Source organism: Corapipo altera, unplaced genomic scaffold (genome assembly GCF_003945725.1).
Source record: "Corapipo altera isolate COAL_440 unplaced genomic scaffold, ASM394572v1 48b, whole genome shotgun sequence".
NCBI classification, from domain to species: domain Eukaryota; kingdom Metazoa; phylum Chordata; class Aves; order Passeriformes; family Pipridae; genus Corapipo; species Corapipo altera.
In genome coordinates, this window is record NW_020884884.1 from 13549250 (window position 1) to 13576348 (window position 27099).

The 27099-nt window shown below is 44.8% G+C and overlaps 1 protein-coding gene across 1 annotated transcript in view; it reads left to right on the forward strand.

Annotated features, from left to right (window-relative positions):
- Positions 1-27099, forward strand: part of MDGA1 (MAM domain containing glycosylphosphatidylinositol anchor 1) — a 143592-nt gene that overhangs the window by 63542 nt on the left and 52951 nt on the right. The window contains exon 8 of the mRNA XM_027641719.1: positions 2663-2956. Within this exon, the coding sequence (XP_027497520.1) occupies positions 2663-2956 (294 nt within the window). The remainder of the gene's footprint in view (positions 1-2662; positions 2957-27099) is intronic.

The window sequence follows — 27099 nt, forward strand, 5'->3', positions numbered from 1 at the left end:
AGGACTAATAAGTAAGTGGTTGTCAGTCACTTTGGGGACTGATAGGGCTTTTTTTCTGTTTCTGGGGAAGTGGTGGGTCCAGCTGTGCTCTCCGTTATATCCATGTCATTGTGCTGCCTTTCCAGGACTGAGAGGGTATAGCACAAAGCAGCACTGCATTAGTAATCTGATGGGGACTCCTCAGGGGAGACAGCTGCCCACAAATTTTGACTTGAACCTTTACAGAAAGTTTCTTCTCAGTCCCTGATTGTGCTGGACCCATAGGCCGGGCTGATCCCAGTCTTGATTCTGGATGCTTCTGATTTCAGCTCTCCAACAAAAAGTGCTGCAACTGTTTTTGATGCTTTGGGAAGCCCTTGCCTCCCATCAGAAATACTGGGGCCAGGCTGTTCCCAATGGGATTGCATCCAGTGCTCATTAGCAGCCTGGAGAATGAGTCCTGCCCATGCCTTGGACCCACTAAAAAGTGAGGAATGGTGCTTCTATTCTGTGGGCAGCTGTGGAAGGTAGGACCCACTCCATGCCACCTGACACCCTCGTTGTCATACCCACAGGGAACAAAATCGGGGGAACTCCCCAATCCTGGTGCAAAACTGTCTCTCCTGACCTTGTGTGGTTGCTGCCTCCAGGAGCAATCCTTTTTGCCCAAGATCACTAGATGGCAGAGTGCAGTTGTGCTTAAGACTGCAAGGGTAGGAGGCTGTAAAGGGCTGGGAGACCCTGGATGATCCCACTGAGAGGCTGGGCAGTGTTGGTCAGTGCAGATGTTGGTCTAAGCACCAGCGAGTTGCTGCCTTAAAGGTGGTATCTACAGTGGCAGGTTGCCCCATGCCTGTTCAGAAGACGGTGAGTCCCATATGCTTGTGTGGATGCTGCCAGTGAGGAAGGGTTGGAGGGCAGCCTGCGGTATTTTGAAGCCTCTCTTTGGCAGCCTGGGCCAGCAGGACCACTATGTGTCCCAGGGAATGAAAACAGCCATCCCTGCTGGAACAGCCCTCCATGCAGCACCCAAGGCTGTCCAAAATGCAGCATCCCCACGAACAGCAATGAGCCACCTCCAACATGTGATTCCCATATAAAACCTCAGGTTTTCGCAAGACCACAGGTTTGGAGCAGGAGGGCGGCAGCAGAGGCTCCATGTTTCCCCACTGAGCAAAGCCTGAGCTCGTCAAGGTAGCTGCCTCCGCTGAGCAGCTCCAAGGAGATAGGTCTAATTAAAAAAAAAATATCTTCAAATGTAATTTACAACTTGTCCTGTGGAGAAAATTGCTGCTCACCAGGTGAGTAGCTGCCAACAGCATTGGCACTGAAAGTGCTGTCGTACCTTCACACTGTGCAGGACAGGGTGTGATGAGATTCCCCCGCCCAGAGGAGACCTGCAAATTGAAAATATGGCCTCCCTGTTGCATAGGGAGGTCACTGCAGAGGAAGATTAGGCTGGATCCATTCTAAATTTGTTCATAGAGAGCTCCAGGCTGTAACATGTACAATTATCATAGCATATTCTCCTTTGCTGGAACTGAATTGAGCTAATGTTGGTCAGACCAGCTTGTTACAGCTTCTGTAGTCCTACATTTTGATTTAAATGGAAACAAAGTACATGGCCCTTGCAGTTATAGAAGTGTCAATCCAAGTGTTGCCATTGTCAGCAGGAAGGGCTGAAAAGGTAGCTTTCAGAGAATGATTGTGGCCATATTTACCTCAGCTGAACTGTTAACTCTAAAGCCTAGCACAAATAAGTTGTCAATATTACGTGGGTTTTAGCACAAACATCCCCTTCCTGGGTTCTTGGTGGTGTTAGGAATGTGAAAAGCAAACCTCTTCCCACCGACAACTCTGCACCCTTTAGCTGTAGTCATTTGGTTTCTTTTGAGCTTTGTTTATCAACAAAGTTTTGTTTGTCAGTTGATAACTGGGTATTTCTTTGAGTGTGACTGTGCCTCCAGCTCTAGCCGTGGCTCAGTAGCAGTTCTGCTGGGCGAGCTCTTCCCAACCTGGAAGGGATGCCAGGAGTGATATTTGCTGGGACTTGTCTCTCACTCAAATGATCCAGAGGTTCATTGGTGTGGAGATTCACAGTGAATTCACCAATGTAAAATAAGCAGACACCTAACAGGGCTGACTCCTTGCTGTAGTTTAGAAACAGAGAGGGATTCTGGACCTCCTAGAGATGCAATCTACAAGCACTAATTCTTTAAATCTTGATTTTGGTCTGACCTGGATAAAGGTGCTAGATACCTCGGGAGATACAATGTTTATTTCTTGACAAAAAGACTTTCCTTGAGAAATTCACTGATGAGAAATTGAGAAATGGATCGAAGAGGCTTTTACCTTTGGGTTCCTCGATGCTATCCCTGCTGTTGGGATAGCATTTTGCAGACAGAGGGATGGGAGCGTGGAGTCTGCCCAATACAAGTGGCACTTGCCGTTGATATTGGGATACAATGTTGGAGAAGCTGGGATCTTCCTTGTTACCCTGCAGCTCCAGACCCTGTAGGATGATTCGCACAGGACAGTGTGCTCGTAGAGGGGTTGCAGTGTGTCAGGTGGAAACTTTTGAAGTTCAAGGCTGTTGGTGTGACTGAAACACAGGCATCTCAAAAATGTTCCTTACTTGCTGAAAACTCACTGTAAAATTATTCCCTTCTTGTCTTTCTTTTAGTGCCACCAACGATCAGTGTCCCTAAGGGTCAGTCTACCATCACTGTCCGGGAAGGCTCCAGGGCAGAGCTGCAGTGCGAGGTTCGTGGGAAGCCCAAGCCACCCATCATCTGGTCCCGTGTAGATAAGGAAACCCCCATGCCTTCAGGGACAATGACAATGGAGACATATGATGGGAAGCTGCATCTGGAGAGTGTGAGCCGAGAAATGAGTGGGACCTATAAGTGTCAGACAGCCAGGTACAATGGCTTTAACATCAGACCACGGGAAGCCCTGGTGCAGCTCAACGTGCAGTGTGAGTATAACCATTCAGTACCAGAGTGCCTGGCTGAATGCCTTTGTACACAAAAGCCTGTAGGCTAAGCAGGGTTGACCTTTCTTCCTGGGCTGAGCAGACACATCTCTTTTGTCTGGGGACCTTTGAACAGTTTATATTTAATTGGTCTGGCTACACAAGAATAAGGGCAGGGTACCATATGGCCAACTGTTGCAAATGGAAGGGAGAGGTGTTGTACATGTTTGTATAAAATGCTTTCTATTTCCGTGTCAGAGGATGAGTGCAGAACAGCAGCTTCACCAGGTGTGTGTTCATATGCATTACATGTGTGTAAATACCTTCAGGGTATGTTATGAAGTTTGTAAAGTCAAACATTCAGAAGGTGCAAATGAATATTAATTAGACCATTTCCACCCCACGACCTTTTTTTTCAACTTAGTTACCCCTGCTATCTTTTATGGATGTGCCTGAAAAGCAGTGCTAGGCAGACCTAACAGGGACTGCGTATCCCAAATGGTTTTCATTCAACAAGGTGGTGGGTAACAGAAAACTGATCCTTAATATGAGGTATATGGAGTGATTTTACCTATGGGCGGTGCTCCCAGTCCCACCTGGAGGCAATAACTGTGTACAAAGGTGAACAAAGAAGGAGGGATGTTGCCTGTGTCTGCATTGAATGACATCTCCATCCTTTCCCTGTAGTGGTTTCTCCCTCCAGAGAAGTGAGTGCCTGCTCAGCTCACATGCCGTTGAGGTGGTTTTTGAAATGTGGGAGTGTGTGCTCTCTCTCCTACAAGACTGAATCAGATGGGGAAAGCAGCTGGGTAAAATGCCTTGGTCTGGAAGGAACAGCGACTGTAGGAGTGGCTCTTCCTGCAGCTCTCATCCCATCAAAATGGTGTAATTGTTGAACTCTTGCAGAGTACTCTGAGCAGCACAGATCTGACAGGTGTGGGATGGGCAGGGAGCAGGTTAATTTGCACCTGGGCATGCTGCCTCTGGGCTGTGACTGATGAGCCTCCACACACAGCACAGCAGCACTCATTAGACATGCTGCCACACTTCTTTCAGGCTCCCTCCCCAGGAATAAGAGAAGTGAGACCTGAGCAGACAACCTGGCTGAAATCAACCAGACAAACTGCTCACAGATGTGAGCTGCTGGGAGCACAGCAGTAATGGAGGTGTGTGAAATCCTGCAGGCACTTTGAGTATTCAAAGATCCCCTTTTAAAATTATCTCTGTCTATTCAGGAGCATGGCAGGAATTAGATTACAGGATGAGACAGGGAAATGTGTGAAGATTTCCATGAAGGTAAATATGTGTGGAGAAGCTTCCCTTAATCGAGGTGAAAATGTGTATCTTGGTTTGAGCTTTTCTGGAAGGCATCCTGGGACAGACATATGGGGTTTGGCCAGACATGACAGGGAGGGTGACCCTTGGTCACCTCAAGAACTGATGAGAGGTGCAGCAAAATTTCACTTGGGAGCAAAGAACCATCAGACCTGCTAGTGTCCCTAGTTTGGTGTTGCTTTTTGAAAGCTGTGTGGTCCTCGCTTGACCCTCATTGCCCCTGCAGAGGGAGCAGCAGTGCCAAGCTTGGGATGAATTCAGGCTTCCTAGGTGGTCTGGAGGGGTATCACAGCCCTGAATCTTGGGCTGCAGGGGGAGGACATGATTCCCCGTACATGAAAGGTGGTAGGTACAAGCAACAGGCAGTTCTGGGGCAGAGCCTTTGATGTGACCCTCAAGAAGGCAAAGATGTGATGAACTATGTAAAGAGTAACTCAACATACTCTTCCTATAGCTCTTCCCATGGCCAAACAATGCTTTATTGTGATCCTGCCGAAGTAATGCTGTCAGGGTCCATGCAATAGCCCACCCAAACAGCCCTCTTCCCTTCTCCATTATTTCCATTTACCCTTAGTTGAAGCTGGGTGCATCCTGAGTGTTTGTACACCTGAACTGTCTCCTCCTTCCCAGAAATTGTGGAAGGACCTTACGGTGGTACTGCCTGTTCTGTGCCTAAGCAGGCAGCTTTGGTTTCAGGACTGTCAATTACTCTTTCCATTAGTATGAATAAGAAACTGCAAACCAAGAAAGTAGGACAAGAATTGCCCTCAATGGTTTTACAGAATTCTCCTTTCCTTCCCCGCCCCCAAAAACCAGACCCAGAAACAACACAGTCCCTGTTTATCCCTCTCCTCCATGTTCATGCTGCTGGAAGGACGTGAATGCCGCAGCAGGGGCTTCTGTGGTTAATTGAAACACAGCTTTCCAGTGTGGGTAGCTCATTAGTCTGGTGGCTTGCTCTGGAATTCTCATCTTGTTGGAAATGGGAATCGTGTGGCTCCTGCAGCCTCTGTGATGAGCGCTTCTCTCACCTCCCCCAGCCCACGCATCCCATTGGAGAGCCGCTTCAGTGGGGTGTGCATCCACATGGGCGTGTGCATCTGTGTGTGCGTGTGTGTGCATGCAGGAGTGCCTGTTTATGTGTCAGTGTGAGCTCCTTTTGAACTGGCTCACTCGAGGGAAGAGTGAATTCTGGATGATAATGTGGCTGTTTCTCTGATTTGCTCCAAAGCTAAAGTTGCAAAATCAATACAGCAGATCTGATTAGATGTCAGAAGTTGTTTCTGTGTTTCCCTTTTTTCTTGGTTTTCTCCCCTCACCCTCATGCATGTAGTGCTGTATTGTAACAAACTAGCCTAGAAATAGGCTTTGCCAACTGCACTTCAATAGTAGAAAGAAAATAAGAAGACAAAAAGAACAAGTCAGCTGTCAAAAAAGGTGTTTGGACTTTTTATTATTTTTTGTATTTTGAAAGCAGAAAAAGTTGCTTTTCTTTTATCTTATGAGCTGTAATTGTCTATCATCAGCTCTCTGACAGGATGGATGGTGTCTTCCCTGGACTTCTTGGTCTGAACTGTAGAGCTTTGAAAGATTAATAAGTTCACGAAAGTCCTTGCAGCCTTATAGCTCTGTGTTTAGGATGAAGAAATGTTATATACTGGTTAGAGTGAGAGGTTGGGCTTGTCAGAACTCCAGGGAATCTACCACTTGGAGTGGCAACATCTTGTCATCTTTTCCTGTATCTTCAAAACAGGAATAAAACTGACCCATATTATCAAAGACTTGTGGGACATAATAAACACAGCACTTTGAAGCATTGTGATAAAAATATTAATGGAATACCAGAGTACTGTTAACAAAATCAGTGCTGTCACTGATGCTGTTGTCAAGGGGTTTTTCAGAATGAGGTACTCACACAAAAAAATCCCAGCAGAAAAATCAATCTTCTGTAGAGGTGAGTTTAAAATCAGGGCTGGGTCACTCTGTACAGGGGAGACAGTGTAAGGCTGTAAAACACACACTGGGCTTGAAAATGTGCAGCAATCTGGGGTTTGCAATACAATGGTGTCATTTGAGCCAATATGTATGAAAGGAGGAAAGACAGACAGTGTGCATGTGTGGATCAGTGAAAAGGATGCTACCTAGATATGCATTTAGAATGTACATAGCAACAAATTGAAAAAAGTGTATTAACCAAGTATCCTAAAAGACTGGTCAAAACAGTATTTCCATGAATTATGAAGGTTAGTAGTGACTGTAAACTCTAGCTGTTGCTAGAACTGGCCTTTGAAATGACTGTCATATCACGGTGAATATGACAGTTGCTCTGTTAGAGCTTCATAAAACAGTATGGTGAAAATTGCAATCCTAATACACTATCCTACTTGAATGAAATTGTGTCAGCTCTGATGCTTTATCAATCCTCAACAGCATATCGTAAACTGCTGGACAGCTTAGTCCAAGTCCAGCTCAACCCTGCACTCCTCATTCCACCTGATCCTTGATACATCCATTCCAGTGTTTTCTTGCAGATGGGTTTATCCTCCTTAACAGCACTCACTACTTGCTGTCTCAGGCCCTTGCTTGATCACTTGAATGTGTTCTCCTTCTTTGGATAACCACCAAAGCCTGGTAGAAGAGCACCTGTCTCCTCTGTTGGCAGTTGTTAATTAGTGAATCAAATTCTGAAGAGGAGATAAGCAGACTTTCGCTGGTGCCGTTTTTATCTTTAGCAGAAGTTTTGGTATCTCTGAGCGCCCAGCAAAAAAAGAGAAGAAAGAAGAGGGGATATTTATATAGGGTTGACTTTGCTTTGGGTCGTTGAGTCTGAAAGTTGGCTGTTTCTTGTCTTGGGGTCACAAAACAGGTGAGATATTTGCAGGAGGAATGACTAGAAAAGGAATTAACCTGACTGTGTCCTTCCTTGGAATAACATGGCCTGTGAATATTTTACCCGTGCTGGATCTAAAGTAGTAGACCACAATCATCTGGGATTGATCGCCAAAGGATTATCCTTATAGCCAATAGGTAAAGTTTTGCCCCATTAAGCAGCAGGTGGGTTATTGTGCTTTATCTTCAAAGCATAGTGAATATTAGGTGTAACCAGGAAAGAAGACTGACATTCCCTTTGGAGGGATGGTTACCATGGCTAACAGGGCTTCAGGAGCTGTTTATAGTCCTAGACATAGGCATTGCCATAGGGCTGGTGACTAGCAGGTCTGGTTCTGCCCTGACCTGGAAGACTGCCAGAACACGTCCTGCTGGGTCATCTGTTGCCATTGTCACTTTAACTAATGTTCAGGTGAGCACAGATGTGTTTTCCTGTTCAAGCTCACATGCTGGTAAATGTTATTCCCAGTCACATACTGTTGACTCATTCCTCTTTAAAATCCTGCTGAACCCATTGGCAGTGCTGTACATCAGACAGGCAATACTCAGCATCAATTTCCGCTGTTATCTATGTAGCAAACAGAAGAGCAGGGAGGAGGGGAAGGGGTGATAGTGTAAATAAGTAAGAAGCATTACTGGATCCATGCAACTGGAAATGGAAATGCATTAAACTGTTTCGATCAACTGCTGAAGCCATAGCTCAATGTCAGTGCTCTTTGTGGATGCCCTGCCCCCTCCTCCAAAAGCTTGGATATTAACTGCTCTGTTAAAAGTGCTCTTGAGACATGTCTTTGGCATGAAGATGTTTTTGCAGAGTGGCTAAGACTGAGCTTTTGGCTCCTTAGAGCTCCCTGCAGCTCTCCCTGCCTATGAAGGGAGTCTAAGAGAAATGAGACTGTCAGGGGCCAGAGCTGACCCCTATGTGTGACTGAGCTGGCTTATCTGTCTTGCTGCGTGGCCATGTGAGCTGGAGTATGAAGCCATCTGCTAAGAATTTTAGACCTATCTGGTTTAATTTCTGCGTTACTTTATTAATAGTGACTGTTTTAATTTCTTTTATTAATTTCATCAGTGATGTCCATCCTGATACCCTTCTCCAAGCTGAGTTCTGAGGAGCTAAACTGGGGGCAGATGATGATTTTTCTACCCTTGTAATAGCTGGAGCTTTTCTGCCCTTCCATTTATGCTTCAATATTGCTGTTCTACCTGGTACAGGTCTTGCTTCCAAGAGAGGGAAACCTTGGGCTCTCCTACCAACTAGGGCTCTGTCATGTTCTGGTTCATTTTAGAACATGGGAGGTTTAAGAATGAACCGATGCTCTGGGTGTCTGTATTCAAAGTCATGGGAGAACTGTGTCTTCTGGAAGTTCAGTGTTTGCAAACCAGGAGACCTTCATTAGTAAAAAGAATAAAATAATTCATAGCCCTGGGCATGACCTTGAACCACCAGTCTGAATGAAGAATGGCCTGGCAGTTAGGTTCCACTTTGATGGAAATCCTCCCTATTTATCCTCAGATTTGTTGCATAGAGGTTTGTGTGACTAAGCTAAAAGTATACATGTTATTTCTGTGTTTCTATCAATACACAGCACCCCCCTGCTCCCACTGTTAAGAGCAGGGAGTTTTGTTCCTGATTGTCAACACACTTTTTGCTTGCAGTATTGTGTTTGGGATTAAGCTGCTTAGAGTTTGTGTTTGTGCACGTAGCCCTGTCCTGGGCGATATGGCATTAGGATTGCTCACTCTGCTTCCCGTGCCTGGGCTGCTAACAACTAATTAGAGTTGTCAGTCTCAGGACAGGCTGAAGAGAGGAATCGGTTTTACTCCACTGTGGCTGTAAACCCAAATGGCCACAGTTTAGAGCACAATAACAATGACAGAGACTTACAGCTGGCCTCAGATTTGTCTTAACAATTACCAGGCCCCATGGCCTGACAGATGGAGGCTGTGACAGCACTTGGATTGGGTCTTAAGATGGGATTGTACCAAATATTACCGTATAGGACTCATTGGTCCTACCCTTCTGCCAGCCTCATGACATTAAGGGGTAGATAGTTCAGCAGGCTAAGGATGCCTAGCTAAAGCCTTCTTCTTTGGAACCACCTTTATGTTCATAGAGCAAAGCCCCAGGACTCCCAGTGCTGGGGTTTTTTTGGTAACGTTTGTTGTATGCAGGTTTAAAGAAATAAAAATGCCTTTGACAGGGTAAAGGAGTTGTATGAATTTTGGCTGGTCTGAATTTTTGCCCTCAATGTGTAGCAGTTGGGTCTTACTCTGCAGAATCTGGGTCTCTTCTCTGCTTGCTGCCTTGTGGACAAGGTTCCCATGTGCTACCACTCACTGAGGTTTCTTGGGAAGTCTCCCTTGTGCCCTGAGAGCTTTTCTGATTTACCTCTTTGATTGAAATTGGTTTGACAGAGCATGTCTGCACGCTGTGGTGGCCAGGAGATGTGAGACTTGAGACATAAAGCAAAAGGCCCAGATGGCAGGGGGAATTCGGAGGCTAGGGAGCAGATTTTGCAAAGCTGGCATGTCCAGTCTGTGGCAACATCCATCAGACTCAAATTAGCATAAGGCCTCTTTGCTGTTCCCTGGGTAAAACATGGTAAAGAAGGGAGGAAAATACCCAGTTATGTGCATCAGGAAGGTGGGAGCCTGCCTTGAAGAGGGGACCTGGGTCTGCTCTGTGAGATTACAGCCTGCTTTGCACTGCCATTCAGCCTCTGTGCAGCTCATTGTTCATCTCTAAAAGCTTGTGTGAGAGCTCCTTGCCTAGAGACATGAATTTGTTTGTTCAGAAGAGGACTGGTTTAAATCAGTTAATCCATTTCTCGGATATTGTTGGGAGAAACAAATACACATTCCATAATGCCATTATTCTGTTTTTCATCCAGACTGTCCAGGAAGAGCAACTTAATTTTATCAAGACACATCCAAGCTATACAGTTTTGTCAGGAAAGGGGAGACAAGGGCTGTATAGAAACAGTGGATGGCAGACAATCTTGGTCATCGCTCTGTGGATATTTGCTCACCTTCTGTGGCCCTTTCAGGGCTGAACACCACATCTCATACTGTTCTAATTTAGACATCCCTTTTAAAGTTTTCCTGCTGTGGCACCTATTTGCCCTGTAGGACCTAGTTATATATCAACTTGTTGGGATAAAAAACAACTCCAGAATCCTCTCAACTGCTTTGCACTGGGCATCTGAAAGGCTGTGCATGTTCGGGTCTCACCCGAGCATGTCGTTGTCTTTAAGTCACAGGAGGATACTGCTGCCAAACGACTGTCAGACACTTTGCCAGTGCTTCCTGTCTCAGGATTCAGGAGAAACTGCTTTGGTTTTGAGTCCTGTTGTTGTTGTCTGGGTTTAGCCCATAGGTAAAACCACCTGCATGAAAGACCTTCAAAGTGCGACACAGCTGGTGGTACCCAGATTGCATCAAGGCAGCCTGGTTTGAGGGACAGGTTGTCCTAGCTCTGCTTCTGTTTGTACAGGGGTGTAACACAGGTTCCTCTCTAACATACACTGTGAGTACTTTTGCTGCATGCTTACCTCCAGTAAGCAGGTCAGAGATAGTGAGTCTGGCATAGCAGCTGTTGCTAAGCTTTCTCTCTTGGTCTGTGCAGCACCAGAACAGGTCCAGGGGACATGGGAACTTGGCCAAGGAAGAGAAAGCATTGTGGATCCTGGAGTGTGGACTGGTGGGATATTCTCTTGTCAAGGGTGATGAATAGGACTGGGATCTGAATTTATGGGGAATCCATTAGGGATGGGGAAGAGAATCAGAAAAATAAAAAAATAAAACTCATGGGTTGAGGTAAGAACAATTTAGTGACTGAAACACAGTATTATAATAATAATAGTAATGAAAAGGGGAGAGAGAGACTGAGAGAAAGAGGAGAAAAACTCCAGAAAAACAAGTGATGCACAGTACAATTGCTCACCACCTACTGACCAATATCCAGCCCATTCCCTGGGACACTAGTCAGTGATTGGTGCCTCCCAGCCATCTTCCCCCAGTTTATATACTGGACATGTCATTCTGTGATACAGAATATTTCTTACTTTAGTTTGGGTCAGCTGTCCTGGCTGTGACTTATGAGTCATAAGGCCGTCCCTTATGACTTCTTGTGCTCCTGCTCACTGGCAGGGCATGAGACACTGAAAAGTCCTTGAGTTAAACCACTACTTAGCAAGAACTAAAACATCAGTGCATTGTCAACATTAATCTCGTCCTAAATCCAAAATATAGCACTGTACCAGCTACTAGGAGGAAAATTAACACTGTCCTGGCCGACACAAGGTCACAGTGGTATCAGGAGACATGGGGCAAAGGAGGTGGTAAATTGAGCAAATTAGAAAACTGCTTTCAGCACTCATGTTTCAAGGCTGGGGGGGAGAGGAAAGGAGGGAATGCTCTGTCCCAATAAAATTCTACCTCATCGTGACTGGGACATGAGCATGTTGGGTGCCCAGTTGTGGGGAGAGAGATATCACAGACCAAAACTCCCTAGGGGAACTAGGAAGACACCAAGCAGACAAAAATTGCAATTCATTTTCTCATGATAACTCTCAGCCTCTGCATGAGGTCCTGAGGCACAGGGAAGTGAAAACAGCTGCCCACACCTGAAGGGAAGCATAGGCCACCAGGACCTGTGTCAGGGGAGCAGAGGCCCTTTTGCCCAGCCTCTTTCCCAAACACAGCTGTGTACTGCAATGTCATTGTGCCTGTGTCTTTGCTTTTCTTCCATGACTTTTGCTCCATAAACCACGTCAAGCAGCACCTATGAAGGTACAGGAACAGGCTCTCATGCTATTCCTCACTTACTCCATGGACTCTGGCACTAGAGCAGAACTATTTCCTCCAGCCCAGCTGAAAGACTGTGGCTGGCAGGCACATTGAAGCAACACACAGAATAGTGATGCCACTATTGAGGAGGGAACTCATGCAGGGAAGACCTGGAGACACTCCTGATACAAACAGAAGCCCTAGCAGGAAACTGAGCATCCTGGGGGTATTTTGAATTATCTATGACCATCCTGACCCTGAGCTCTGAAACGGCACTAATTGCATTCACTCCTATAGGAAAACTGTGAATTAAATTTCAGAGGTGGTCAGGCTTCTCTACATCCCAGTGGGTCTTCTTGCCAGTTCTGTGCTGGGACACAGTACTGGGGGGCTGAGCGTTCAGGTTTTAGCAAGGTCTTAGGTGCCTTTTGGAACTTTCTGTGGGGAAACAGCTGCTCGGTGACTAGTTTGCGTTTTTCCACTTGCGCCAGTTTCTGAGCAAGAAACTGTTTTTTCATTGAAGCCAGGAAACTGTTTTCTCAGTCAGCAGAGATCACGTTTCCAACATGTACCCCTCTCACCCTCTTTCACTTCCTATAGTTCCCAATTTCCATTCTTCTTTGCCTCTCTACTGAAAACACAAATAAGCACATGTGTGCACTAACCCTTTTCCTGTGTTTCCAGCTGTTGCTTCTGATTCAAATTTAATTGGCCTTCAGGACTGGAGTTAAAACAGTTGGTTTTCTTTTATGAACCCAGCGATGAACCTGCAAAACTGTCATTGGTCCCAGGAATTGAAGACATGCTTAAATTTCTCAGTTACGTGTGGACCTATTGCATTTTGTTTGCTTTTGGAGTCCTTGTTTCTAGGGTCATGTGTGGTCACAGGAAACCGTGGAAATTTTTGATTACTGTTGACTGGGACAAGCTGATTTCTGAGACTGTTCACGTAGAATCATAGAATCATTAGGGTTGGAAAAGACCTCCAAAATCACCTTTGACCTAATACCACCAAGACCACTAAGATGTATCAAAAAGTGCCACATCCACTCATTTTTTGAACACTTCCAGGGATAGTGATTCCACCATTTCTTTGGCTAGACTGTTCCAATCTTGACCACCCTTTAGGTGAAGAAATTTTTCCTAATATCCAACCTGAACATCCCTGGCACAACTTGAGGCCATTTCACCTTGTCCTGTCACTAGATGCCTGGAGAAGAGACTGACCTCCATCTCACTACAACCTCCTTTCCCATCATTGTAGGGCAATAAGGCCTCCCGTGAGCCTGCTTTTCTCCAGACTGAACAACCCCAGCTTCCTAAGCCGCTCCTTGGAGAACTTATACTCCAGACCCTTCACCAGCTTTGTTGCCCTTCTCTGAACACACTCTAACACCTCATTATCCTTCTTGTAGTGAGAGACCCAAAACTGGACACAGTACTTGAGCTGCAGTCTCACAAGTACCAAGTACAGGAGGACAATCACTGCCCTGGTCCTGCTGGCCACACTATTTTTGATACAAGCCATTGGCTTTGGCCACCTGGGCACACTGCTGGCTCATGTTCATCTGGCTGTTGACCAGCACCAACCACTAGGTCCTTTTCAATTGGGCAGCTTTCCAGACACTCTTTCCCCAAGCCTGTAGCACTACATTGGGTTGTTGTGACCCAAGTGCAGGACCCAGTACTTCACTTTGTTGAAACCCATACAATTGGCCCCAGCCCATCAATCCAGCCTGTCCAAGATCCCTCTGCAGGGCTTTCCTACCCTCCACGAGATTGACACTCCCACCCAAATTGGTGTCACCTGCAAACTGACTGTGGGCGCTCTCAATCCCTTCATTATACCCTTGGGTGGATCCCATGTGGCTCCATAGACTTGTGTTTATGTGGCACAGCAGATAGCTAAGTACTTCCTCCTGGGTTACAGGGGATTTATTCTGTCCCTGTCTTCCAGCTCAGGGTACTCATTATAACTGGTCTTTCTGTTAAAGACTGAGGTGGAAAAGGCATTAAGTACCTCAGACTCTTCCTTGTCCTCAGTGCCAGCGTACCCTTCCGCATCCAGAAATGATGGAGATTGTTTTGGGGATTTGGGTCGTTTGTGGTTTGTTGTTTTTTTTTTTGGTCCCTGGAGATACAAGCTTCCCAGCCCCAGTATCCCTGGAGCTATAGGCATTCTGCTTCTCTGAACCCTAACCCTTACTGCAGCTTTGGACAGAGGCTGCTGAGGTCCCCAGTACTGTGGGTGGCCCAGATAAGAAAGATATGGAGAGATCAGTGTTGGTACAGTGCTGTGCTCTACTTGGCATACCTTTTCCAGCCCACATATCCCTGGAACTGGAGCCTTCCTGATTCTCTGAACCCTAATCCTACTGCTTGACCAAAATGGCGGTTTGGGATTGAGGCTGAGGTCTCAAATTATATGGGTGGCCCAGATCAGAAAGATGTGGAAGGAAAAATGTTTGTGTACTGCCATCATTCCCTTAGCATGCCTTTTCCAGCTCCAGTATCTCTGGAGCTGTAGGCATTGTCCTTCTCTGTTCTGATTTGCCAAGCTGCAGAGGGATGAATAGGATGTAGAAAAGACTGAAAATTACTCCATTTCTGTGACAAAGAAGCATCTGGGGCAAATCCCTGCTGATAAAGAAACAATGGCAACTGAAGGCCATCCCAGCCGATTGTTTGTAGACTCTCTATCTGTTGTGACCTGCTCTCACAGCTGATGAAATAAGTGCTGCAAATTTCATCTGTTGCAAATATGATACAACTCTGGGACCAATTCAGCCAAGCATTTCATAGGAGAAATTGGTTGGAGTGCCAAAACTAATAGAGGTTTCCAACAGTGACTGTGATTGAGGTCAAGAGAACAATGAATGATAGTAGCATTTGCTCTGAACAGGGATTTTCCTTACAAAGTGCTGATTGCAAAGAGATACTCTACTGTCCTAATCACAAGCTAGAATACAGTAGCTAATAACTTAATGCAATATAGATGAATTTAATAGTGCTAGGTCTGCTGGGATTTTCTGAGCAGTTCATAGCTTATGCATAATACAGGTCCTTTAGCCAACATTCTGGTATGCTGTAAAATGGAGAACTGGGGCTTGAGGGAAAAGGAGCAGCCTTCCACCTAAGATGTTTTCATGGAAAGAGTATGATGGATCTAAAGGGATGAGAAGATGGTGGCAGTTGGCTGGGTCAGAGGAAAATGGAGCAACTCAAAATGTTTTGTGATTTGGAAATCTTTCTCTTCCCCTTCAGCTGCTTGTAATGAGAAGTTGCAAAAGTCCAAGTTTATGTATGGAAGTTATCATACTGATTCACTTTCTAGGAGCCAACTCATATGTATAAATGAAAAGATACAAATGAAACTACCTACGGATTTTAAAGAGAGGAGGAAAGAGTTGGGGTTTTCTGTGGGTTTTTTTGTAGTTTGTTTTGTTGGTTTTTGGGGTTTTTTTAAACATTTGAGAAGCTTATGCGCTCCAGTCTGTTTATCCAAAATGCTGTGACTCCATCTTCCTGATCAGCATGAATCCCTTTCTGACCATCTCGTGCTGTTTGTCTAGACAAGAGACTTGGTTATATGCCAGCGTAGTCCATATCACTAGTGAGGTGAGTTTACCTTTGTGCATCTAACCTTGGGTTGTTTGTACATTTTCAGTGCAGCATCTCCTCACACACTAAAGTGACAGAGAATTTAGTGTGTTGCTCAGTAAGTTGTTCCAGTGTCTTTTTATTCTCATGGTTCAGTTGTCATCATTTAATCTAGGCCTGTCTCATTTCAGTTTCCAACTACAAGCTCTGTTTATGCTTTTGTCTTCTCACATAAGGAGCTATTTGTTATTAGCAGTCTCTTCCTTGTGTTGTCTCAGACAACAGAACAAGTAATCTCTTAGCCTGTCGAGCATGCAATCTGGAAAGAGTCTCTTTAGCCATTCACCACAAGGCATGTTTTCCAGCCCTTGATTCATTTTTATAGCCCTCTTTCCAGTTTTTTTTCAACATCATTCTGGCAGGATGGTCACACATATTAAAGAGATTTTCAAAAATTATCTCATCAATGCAGATGTGATGCACATCTCACAATATGTTTAGTAAGCTTTGTCTTAGTCATCCAAGGATTTGGACGTCTTTGGACTACAGAATTAAACTGAAAGCTGATGTTTACTGGATTATATTAACTGAGGCTCCTTTTGGGGTTACTGTCTCTTTCCTTGAAAGAGCGACTCATTCATTCCTTGGCAGTTTTCTTTCCAGAACCTTCGCAATATGGCCTTTAAAGGTCCCTATCAACCGAAACTTTTCTATAGTTCTGTGGTTATCCAAGATAAATTGAACAGACTTCCCATATCCCATTCCATGAAGCAAGCCAAGTTGTCCTGTCTGTGTCTCTTTAGTATGTTATTTACTGCTACATATTTTGTGTCTTCTACAGATGTTGGTATATTATCCCAACATAGGCACTTAAGAATGGTGATTGTCAGTTATGCCTTTGTGTGGGAGGGAAGGAAGCAAAGCACAAGCCATATACCACAAACATGCCAAAGTCTGCACCCAATCACCCCATCTGCAAATGGATGTAAGGTCATTCAGACACTAAAGGTTTCTGAAATGTGAAAAATGTGTGATGTTGGCTACACATCCTGAACAGGGATTTATAATTTATATGCTTTAGCCATGCCAACCTGCTGGCTGGATTTTTGACCTTGATGGAAATGTGAAATAACATCAGTTTAAGAGGTTTGTGTGGGTTCTTACTAGAGATGTCTTCCTAGAATAGGTCTTTCTTCTTGCTAGAGAGATCCCAGTGGTGTGTGCAGCCATTTAAAATTTCTTTTTGAACCCTTTCAGTTAATGTGTTTTTAATCGGCTTAATGTGGGCTGCATTTGAATAGTATTACATCTTCAATTAGTCTGTCGTGTGGAAGCAAGCCAGGATCTTTCCAAAGCCTGAGGATGTTATGATAAAATAGTTACTTTTCTTGTTGCTTTCTCAAACACTACCCAGTTTGTCTGCCAAGGACCCATAAAACTATATTAATCATCATTCATTTTTAACTTGGAATGTTGCATCCCACATTCATCTTCCATGAGGTTTTTTATGGAATCAATGAGGAATAAAAAGGGTTATTGCTGTATGTTCTGAGGCCTCATTTGCTTATGTTGACTGAGTTGATTGATGTTTGTAGGCAATACATATATGGAGGGTACAGAATAATTTTATCTCCTCTGATGTTCACAGGATGCTATCAAAAATTTCCCCTCAAAGACCTGGCTGGATGAACTTTCCCACATCTTTTCCTACTTTCTATGACACTTTTATGGTCTGTTGTAAGTCTGTCATTCTGCCATTTTTGCACTGATGAATTTAGATCAGGGTACACAGATCTAGTGAGAGTCTTACAAACAGACATAGCCTGTCTTTCCATCACTGCTGGCTTTTATCACAGATTTAGCCACAGGTATTACCAGATTTGAGTCCACGCAGCTTCTTTTCAGAACCATCCACAGAATTATATCTTCTCCCTGCATACCACAGTGGGATAGCTCAGCAAACGTTGCTGAAACTTGTTTAAAATGCCCTTCTCACCTGGAGTATCTGATTCTGGGAGGTGTTATTATCTGTCATGGAGAGAGTGGAAGGAGCAGGATCCTATGTTGTAGTATGTGCTGCTGCAAACCTTCAGACTGATGACTGCTGATGGATTGGCTCAGGCCAGGATCCACTTTGAGATCTTGATGCAGTGGGTCAGAACGAGGAAGGCAACAGCTTTACCTTTTGTGTCCCAGGAGAGTTGAGAATAATGGAAACTTATGGAACCAAGTTCAGACATTTATCTGTTGGAACAAAATCCAGGAATTGGGAGAAGAATTGGAGTGTGTACTCCCACTTGTCCTGCATATCAGCTTTTCTGCAGCCTAAGCTCTCCTCAAGTCAACATGATAAAGTATCTGTGTGAGATAGGCAAGTGCCCACATTGCAGGGATGGTGCTCTTCCAAATGGTTCCTGCCGTACTGACCCAGTTTGAGGTCAGTCACAGAAAACTGAATGTCAGATCAGATTTATCCAGTGAGTGGGACTGTTAATAAATTTCCCTCTGCTGGTCCAAGTCCAGAGGAGATGAGACAGAGATGACAGCCAGATGGGGAGGTCGAGGGAGCAGGCTGTGGTCACTGAATTGTTACCAGTTCTGTCATTGGCCTCCATCCTGTGCTCTCTGCTGCAGAGGAGACCCCTAGTCCTGGAGAGTGATTTCTGGGAGCCCACAGCACCTGCAGCTGCCAGAAGTGACACTACTCTCCTAACGCAGGGAAAGACAGGAGCCGCAGGGCTGCATCTGCTTCAGCAGCAAGGCTGGTGTGCTGCTGCTTCTTGGGAAACACAGTGCCAGTGCAGAGAGAAGACACAAGGTTTCCAATGTGGGAGTAAGTCCTCTACAGCTTGAGTCCATGTCATCCTCTGAGACAGGTGATATCATCCATACCTGAAGAAATGGGACTACCAAATCCTCTGCTGTCTCCAAAAGCAATTAGCTGTTTTGGGAATAAGGTATAGGGAGATGCTTCTCTGTAACCAGCACTGAAAAAGCATTCATGAAAAGCTATGACAGTTACTAATAGGACAGGTAAAGTATTTTTTTCATAATAAATTAATAGAGGAGGAGTTGAGCAAAGGCCGTTATGGAATTCACACATTTTAAATGTGTGCAGGTAATGGTGTGAAGGAAGGAGGGGAAAGACAGGACCTACAGATGGCAGAGAAGGTGACTATTTGGCAGCTGGTTTTTGGAGCCAGTCACTATTATGACAGACCTCAGCCATTTCATCCGATGACCTCCTGAATCTATCCTCATTTTTCTATCCTTTGCCCTTGATTGATTTGATCTACCTTGATTCATCTGAAGATGATGATGACAATGATAAAGCAGTAACCATCCAGAGAGTGACAGTAAAAATGCTTACAATAAAAAATGTTCCTTCCTCTCCTTTCTCTGTGCCATATATACTGAGCCTGTGTTTTTAAATTGCATGCATTTCTTGAGTTCCTGTATGCACCACCCCCCTTGTTACATTAATTCTTATGGGAAAAATTGCTTTGATATCTGTTGACCTCAGCTGTTTAATCTGTGAGACTGAGCGTTTGCCATAAATCTTTTAGTTTGAGCATCCTTTCAGACTCTTTCTGAACAGTTACGTTTTCATTGTCGTCATCTTCCTCAGATGAATCAAGACCAATCATGAGTGAAGGATGGAAAAATGGGGTAATGATGGCAGTTAGTGGAGTAGGATATTAAACAATTGGCAACAGAACTCCGAGGTAGCTGATAGAGAAGTGATGGAGAACTGCATGTTGCTCTATGCAGAGTTCTTTCTCCTTGATCCAAATTCCCTACTAGGCCTGAAGGAGAGGCTGAGGAAAAGCCTGTTTTGTATGGGGAAGCTTGTCCTCTTTTCACTCTGTAGATAAGTGGTGACCCATTGTATTAACTCTTCCTGGTATAGCTTTGCCTCGTGCGTCCTTTTTGGTTATTAATACGGACAAAGATTTCCAAGTAAACATATTAAGGAATGCTGGTTAGTATTAGTATCTTAATTGCCTTGGATGGCCCTCCTTCCCCTAGCAGGCTCTTTCTGGCTTGGATCTCTCCCCTTTCCATCTCTGATCCCACTACTCCATCATTAAAGCAGGTCTGATTTTTAAATCAATATTTCTGGTTTTGCCTGTGCTGCCTCTTGCTTTGCCTATGTGTTTTGAAAGCAGCTGTGAAGTGATTGTTTTGTGGTCCCAATTTAGCTTTCAAACTGAAAACAGAAGGTGAGATAATGCTGTGTCCCAGCTGTGAGCAGAAATCTCTGACCCCCTACAACCCTGACAATCACTGCATTTCTAAAGCAGAGACTCTTTTCTGTTTGGACAGGATTGCAGTTCTCAGAGGTACTTTCTCCTGCACCCTCCCTGCTTTTAACTTTCAGTTCTTTTATTAAAAGGGTGTAAATATATGGAGGCAACTGAATTGCTAAGGCAGCTGGTGATGGAATAGGAATCTGTTTCTATTGGATTGCTGCTTGGAGTCAGCAGTCGCCTCTGTCCAGTAGCTCCTCTGGTTGCAGGTGAGATCCCCTGTAGAAGACAAGAGGAAACTTGAACAATTCCTTGTAGGTGGCAGCTGCATACTCTGGATGTAGCCCTAGTGGTGGCACTTATTCACTGTAATCACTATATTTCCTATGGGGAATATGACACTGCAGGCCAGTGTCTGTTTTCCTTCCCAGGTTAGCTGTTTGTGGCACGCAGCAGTTCGAGCACAAGAGGTGTCTCTTGTCAAAGAGCAGGATATGCTGCCCAAGTTTCAGCTGTGTGTTATGACTCAGCCTACTGATCAACTCATTAAACAAGGCACTGAGAGTTCATGGAGAGGTTCATATAGGAGGGTGGCACTGGCCACTTCTGTGCATTTACTTTGTTCTGCATTCATCCCACCTAACAGAGATGTGAGGGCTGGGATCACCTCCTTGTGCAGGTCCAGGACAGAGGCAGGACACCCAGGGATCCCTACCATCTGAATCATCCTCTGGAGATGTGCCTCGTAGTCAGTAGCCTTGGAGGGAGGTGGCATTCCTAAGTTGAGTGCCTCAGTGAAGAACCTGGAGTTCGATGGGATAAATTTGGTCTTTGAAGTCCTGCTGCAGCTAGTGCCAGGTTTACTGCTAAACCTGAGGGGGGGAGGTGATCAATCCTTTCCCAGTTGTCCCAAATCCTTCTCAGGAATGTAGAGGGCCCATCCTAGGATTTTGAACATCACAGACTGACTGTTTTCCCTCTATTTACTCTTCTTTACACAGTGGATGGAACACAGGGAATGTGTTCTGCTGTGATGGTGTTTTTGCTTGCAAGGTTGTAAATGGTGCCTGTTGATCTCTGCCCCATTATTGGGCCCCTGTGCCCTGCTGTTTGTGCCAGGCACATGAGGAGAGTCAGAGATGTAGATTTAGGTTTCTCTTTTAAGTTTCCCTTTCCTAGACTTTTTGCATGTGATTACTCTGGCATTTAAAAGCCAAGGACAGTGTTTCTGCTCAGGGAAAACAAAATCTCAATAGGAACTAACTAAAGCTGTGCTTCTGCCATCTGAAGAAGAGAGGAAGGAGAGAAAGAGGAATTGTAAAGATACATATACATACACACTCATACATATAAAATGTTAACATCCTCTTGTCAAGGACTTTGGGAGGAGGAGAAGAGGACTAAGAATTTCCTCCTTCTAGTATTTCTTCGGGTTGGGAGCTACTGGGGATAGGGCAGAACAACATAGGGCATAAAAACACCTGTGGGGAGGTCTTGCAGTAGGCTTAAACTGAAGCAAGAGAGTTGGGTTATATGGTAAGGAAAACTAGTGATAAACTCTGAAGAGGAAAGATGTGAATTCTCTGTTTTGGAAGAAGAATCTCATTTTGTTCTTTTTTGTGGGTTGATCTTATTTTTTTTCTTTTCCTTAGTTTGCACTGGCAATGATTTGCTTTATTCCCAGAACTACCCAGCTGAGTAGCTCACCTATGAATTATTGAGTAGTAAGATAACTGGTTCTCTGCCAAAAGTTAATGCATATGGGCTGCTTTTGGGGAGAGAATATCATTGGCTGACTCTTAGTGAATGTTTGCATTTAAACTATTTATATACTTTTGGGAGCAGCGTGTCAGTGACAGCCCAATTTGTTAAACAGAGGTATGTAATAACAGATGCATGGGTGCGAGCTGATATCTTGTTATCTTGTAGAAGACAGGCAGAACTTGAACGGATAATTGGTGATCTGACAATGCTACACATGGGAGGGTTCCCCTCCTGTGGGCATGTGGGTGGGTAGGAGAATGAAGGGTGGGCAGATCCACTCTGGCCATCATTATGCTTGACCATGTTATAATTAGCAAAATTGGTTGTGAGTTAGAGAAAATATTTTCATGTTTGTCTGTGAAAAAAAAAATAAAAAATCCAAGTTTGGGTTATGCCATTGGTCTGGCAGTAATTAATGGTATTAGCACTGAAATACCCGCTCTCTCACCCTCGTTATTTCTCTTGTGCACAACTTTGCTAATTGGGTGGTATGTGGCTGGGGGGAGGATTATCAGCATGCTTTTCACATACAAATGTGTATGTGTTTTCTGTACATACACCATCTTTTCCCACTTATCTTTTTCAATTAGAGGAGTGTAGTGTTTTGAAACCAGGTGCTTGAAGATAAGTGAGGCATGGGAATGAGGTGGCTTTACACTGTAGGAGAATACTTGGCTTTGTAGTGTCCTGTTAGCACGAATTAATTGGGCAGTGAGTCTGAGTGGCATTCCAGCATGTCTGGGACAGATCTTTTTTTGAGGAGGCACGTCTGTGAGGCTGAAGATCTGGAATTTCCCACCCAGGATGGACTTTCTTCAAAGCACTCTGTAAAGTGAGCTAGGGGTCTCATGTATTAATCAGCACAGCTTGTCATGCAGAAGAGGAAATCCTTTAGTAAATCCCTCTTTATTAAAACAAGGTGAAGAGTGGTTGAGCTAATTGGCTTGGAAAGTTCAGGGAAGAGGAAAGCAGAAAAGCTGGTAGTGAATACATTTCATTTGCTCTTCTTTTAAAAGCAGTCAACTAGCACAGAACTAAGCATTCTCTGCTCTGAGCCTTGCCTCTCCAGACCCTGCACCCACTTGTCTAGCAGAAAATGTACACAAACAAATTTGTTTTCTTTGAAATAACAATACTTGCAACTTGGCTTTCAAGCACTATGCAAAAAGCAGACGTTTTATCTCTTTACACATGAGGAGACTGAAGTGCAAAGGCAAAAGGCATTTAAGATGAAAGAAAGAGATTCTGGCTTTTGAAATAGGTTGAACAAGCCTTCCTCCATCTCCCTGCTTCTAACTACTCAATTATATCTCTCAGAAACAAGCATATGAGACTGGACTTGTAAATACGGGTTGGATATTTGTCTTCACAGGGTAAACCGCTAGTGCATAATGTGTGTTCCAAGGGTGTGGGTGCTGTGGCAAGGAACAGAATTGCTCAACTGTGATTTCCCAGCCTTGTGATAATAAAAGAGCTTCCCACTTGTTCGGGTAGAGAGCTCTGGTAGAGAGTTGAAACCCTGGAGTTCTCTACCTGCTGTGAGAAAAGGGGTGCAGTATCTTTGATGCCTGTAACATCTTTATTACCCCAGACTGTGGGACCAGAGGCTGGATAGGGAAGGCACTTTTGCTGGGATTGCTTTGGTTGTCTGGAGGAGATTAGAGAAGATTGCATCCAGTATGACTACAGAAGGATACCTTTAAGAAATTAAATGGATGCTGAATGGGGTCATACAGGTCTCATAAGGCCCTAATAGCTGCCTGTGCTGATTTGCTTTCTAGAGAGAGAAATTACTGCCTGATGCCATTAACTACTTTGGATAACAAGACACAGCTAATAATTGTAACTAACCACAAAGTGCAGTCTTTCACACCAGGTTATCTATGTGTCATTTGCAATGTTAATCCAGCAAGTGAGCAATCAGTTAGGTCTCACACATGGGATAAGGTGAGGGTTAAAGGCAGTCGTCCCACTGGCACTATGATGCATAGTTAAGCTTTGAGGGGGTCAGTTAGTAGGGTGGAATGAAAGCTACTCAAAATGAAGCTGCTTTCTAGTCTAGCAAGGCTTGCTATTTTTATCACTTGTGTTACGTATTGCACTTTCTAAATTTAAATAAAAATTTAAAGGCTGACTCTGGAGGGTAGAGTAGAAGGTGTTTCTCACAGAGAAGGAAGCCTGGGCTAAGGACGGAAGGACTGGGATATGGGTCCTGTTATGGAAGGTATTCTGATTCAGGACACCAGATACTGAGGGTCAGGATACAGTCCTTGCTGCTTCTGTCTCATGCTGCCTGTTTGTATGACCTCGATTAGGACGTCCTTCTGTTTTGTGCCTCTCTTTTTCCTCCTGGACATTGCTGCACTGTGGTGCTCTTTGCAGCAGAGGAAGCATTGCAGAAAGTAAATTCCTGTAGAAAAATAAGAGTGCAGCAGCCCATGGCAGCTCCACAGACCAGCAGTACAATGCAGGCAGCTAACCACCTACAGAGATGGCTGTTGTCAGCTGCTGGTCAGGGTGGCTACACAGGAGACAAGGCTGCCTTTAAGTCAGAAAGCAGGTTATGACTGAGTTCCTCAGCTCTGACAACCCTTCCAAAATGAGCCAGCATTTGGGAATTGATCAGTTCTCAAGCTACGGTGGGAAAGGAGACTTTGCATGTGTCTTGCATAGTAGCGTTGTCTTGTGGTGTCTACAATATTCAGCCTTCTCAGTTATTGCCTGAGCAATTAATGCGAGGTCTATTCTCTCAGTATTCCCCTGTTCTATAGATCCTGTTTTGTATTTAAACTTGTCGCTGATTTCTGTGCATCAGTCCACTCCAGTAGGAGCCTTTCTTTGCCTTTCATCTATACCAGATTGAGCAGATGCATGACAACATTCCCATTTTCTAATTTAAGCGATTTTTTTTTTTTTTGTATTTACCCCACAAGTAAAAAGCTTTCTGTAGTGCATCGCTGCCATCCTGCGATGCTCTGACTTCATCACTGGTGAAAGAAACATCTCTGCCTTCTGGAGGCCTCTGAATTTGATGGGAATCTCTAGCAATCAGACAGTATTGCAGGGATGGCTGAATACCCCTTCTTGAGCTCTGCCCAAGCAGGACAGCACAGTAACAGTGCAAGAAAAGTGTGGCCTCTCCTTCAAGCTCTTTGGCTCTTGTAAGGAAGAACACTCTTCTTTTCCTCAAGGCTAAAATAAAAACAGACTTAAACCAAGTTACCACCACTCATCAGCCAGTGCACTTCTCGCTCACCTAGCAGGATGAGATTTCAATTCTGGTTATTTCCAGTGAAACCAAGAAAGTAAGAGGTTATTGGGACACAAAGCAACACTCCTTGGTGCTTGACATTTCTCTGTTGTGCTTTCCTCACTGTTGTTTTTCATCATTGTGAACACTGTGTTAGCTTAGCAACCCTTCAGTGCAGAGCATCTGCTCTGGCTCACAGCAAGGGAGCTGCCTGCAGCCTGGCTTTGCTTTAGGGTGCTTGGCATGCTAGAGTAGGTTGCCTGTGTTTGGCTGATTTGATTTGCTCCTAACTAGCTAATTCTGCTGCAAAGGCAGGCTGCCCTGCCTTGTGTTTTGCAGCAGCAGCATCTTAACAAGGTTGCTGGAGGACCTTCACTTCAACATTACCTCTTCACCCCTTTCATCACTCCTCTTGCCAGTGAGCTCTTCCAGACTTAAGCTGTGTGTTGAGAGAGATCAGTAATTGTCTATATTTGTTTGCTGTGTTTCTTACCAGGAGATCCCAAAACCCTGTATATGCACTGAGGTTTTTTACCTCCTTTAAGTGTAGCAACTGCTGCCTGCAATGTGGTGGCTGCTTAAAAGAGCATTTCAGACACAGGCATTGGAGTTCAGGGGGGGATACAGAAAGGCATTTGAAGAATGTCTGGGCAAGGACTCAGCTTTGTAACTGGGCTAAAAACTGGGCTGATACCCAAGGTCCTCAAAGAGCATCATGGCAGCTTAGCCAGCCAGAATAGCCAGATACTGCTCTCTTCTAGCCAGCAGGGATGCTGCTTGCCTGTAGGTATAAGAGGCACCTGGGAAATCATTATCCTTTCCTGCAGCTCCCTAATGGTGTCTGTGCAGGAGTCATGTGGGAGGTCTCTGCTCTGAGATAGTCCCCATCTCAGGAGCTGTTCAGTTCCCAGTTTTAGCGAGTAGGAGCACCAGCTCATTTAAACAAGCTTTCATTTGCCTTTAAGCCAGGGAAAAAGAACAGAAACAGAAAAGGCTGTGTTGTTAGCAGCTAGGTTTTACAGACTAAATCCCTGCCTTTCTGGTGAAGTCTGCCTTTTGTGTGTAACCTTCTTGAACAAGTGTGGACTCCCCAGTAGGCATTGAGGCTGAAGCTGATGTCTGGTTCTGTAATTGCTGTTGACCTTTCTTTGTTTTTATATCCACTGGGAACCTTTGGGAATAGCTAACCCGTGGTATAGTTCTGTATGCTTTGCAGCAATGGGATGATCTACTTCATCCCTCTCTTCAGAAAACCCAGGAGCTACAGGACTACCTGCAGAGTTAATGCTCATTGGGTGTCTCCTAGTGCCAGAGACAAGAGAAGAAAATGTAATCAATTTTTAATTTAGAGGCACTTTCAGACATTCCCTTTGCAAAATGATAACATAGGCCCAGAGCCTGTCCCAGTGCAAATCAAGGAAATCCCATTTCCCAGCTGAAGAAGATTAAATATCTTCTGCATCCTTGGCTGCCCTACTGTTCCAGTGACCTGAGGAAGCATTTGGGGCATCTCAACTCTGTTCCTCTGTGACCCTTTACCAGCTCCAGACACTCTCTCAGTGAGGCCCAGGAGGGCACCTTCCCTGCAGTGTGTTTCCTTGCAGTCAGCACTTTGTCCAATTTCAGACCTTTTCTCTTCCTTTGTCCCAGCCCCATAGACAGGCACAGCCAGGTGCAGTGGGGGAAGCTGCTCTCCCACCCCTCTCTCTCCTCCTCAGGAGAGAAACTGCTTTGAGTACCTGTGGAGCTGCTGTGCCATTTTTTTTAAGCCTTCTTTTTTCTCTTCTCCTCCCTTTTTCGTTTTTTTTTTTTCTGCTATATCACCAGCTGGCCTAGATTGTAATGTGAGACCCCACCAGCTTCAATTAAGGAGCAGATGTGACTGAAGAAATGGGATAGCAGCTAGGGATAGAGATGACACATTCGTGGCACTAGGTCTAATCAAACAACTTCTCACGTTATTCTCACCATGAGGTGGGAGACATGTGAGCCAAAGGCAAGTCAGCACTTGGAGCACTCGCAGAGACACATTGCTAGCAAAGCCATCTGTAATGAGCTGACCATGCCACTCACCTCAGTCAAGGGCTGCTTTTAATCCACTGAAGTGCAGCAAGGGGCCCAGAGACTGAGAGCTGAGAACAGGTATCTTGAAAACAATCAGCCATGTCAAACCAGGGCTGCCAGGTGGAGCGGATGATTGTAAGCTGCATATCCACAGATGCATTTGTGCCCTGGGACACTATGTGTGCCTACCTATGGGACAGCGT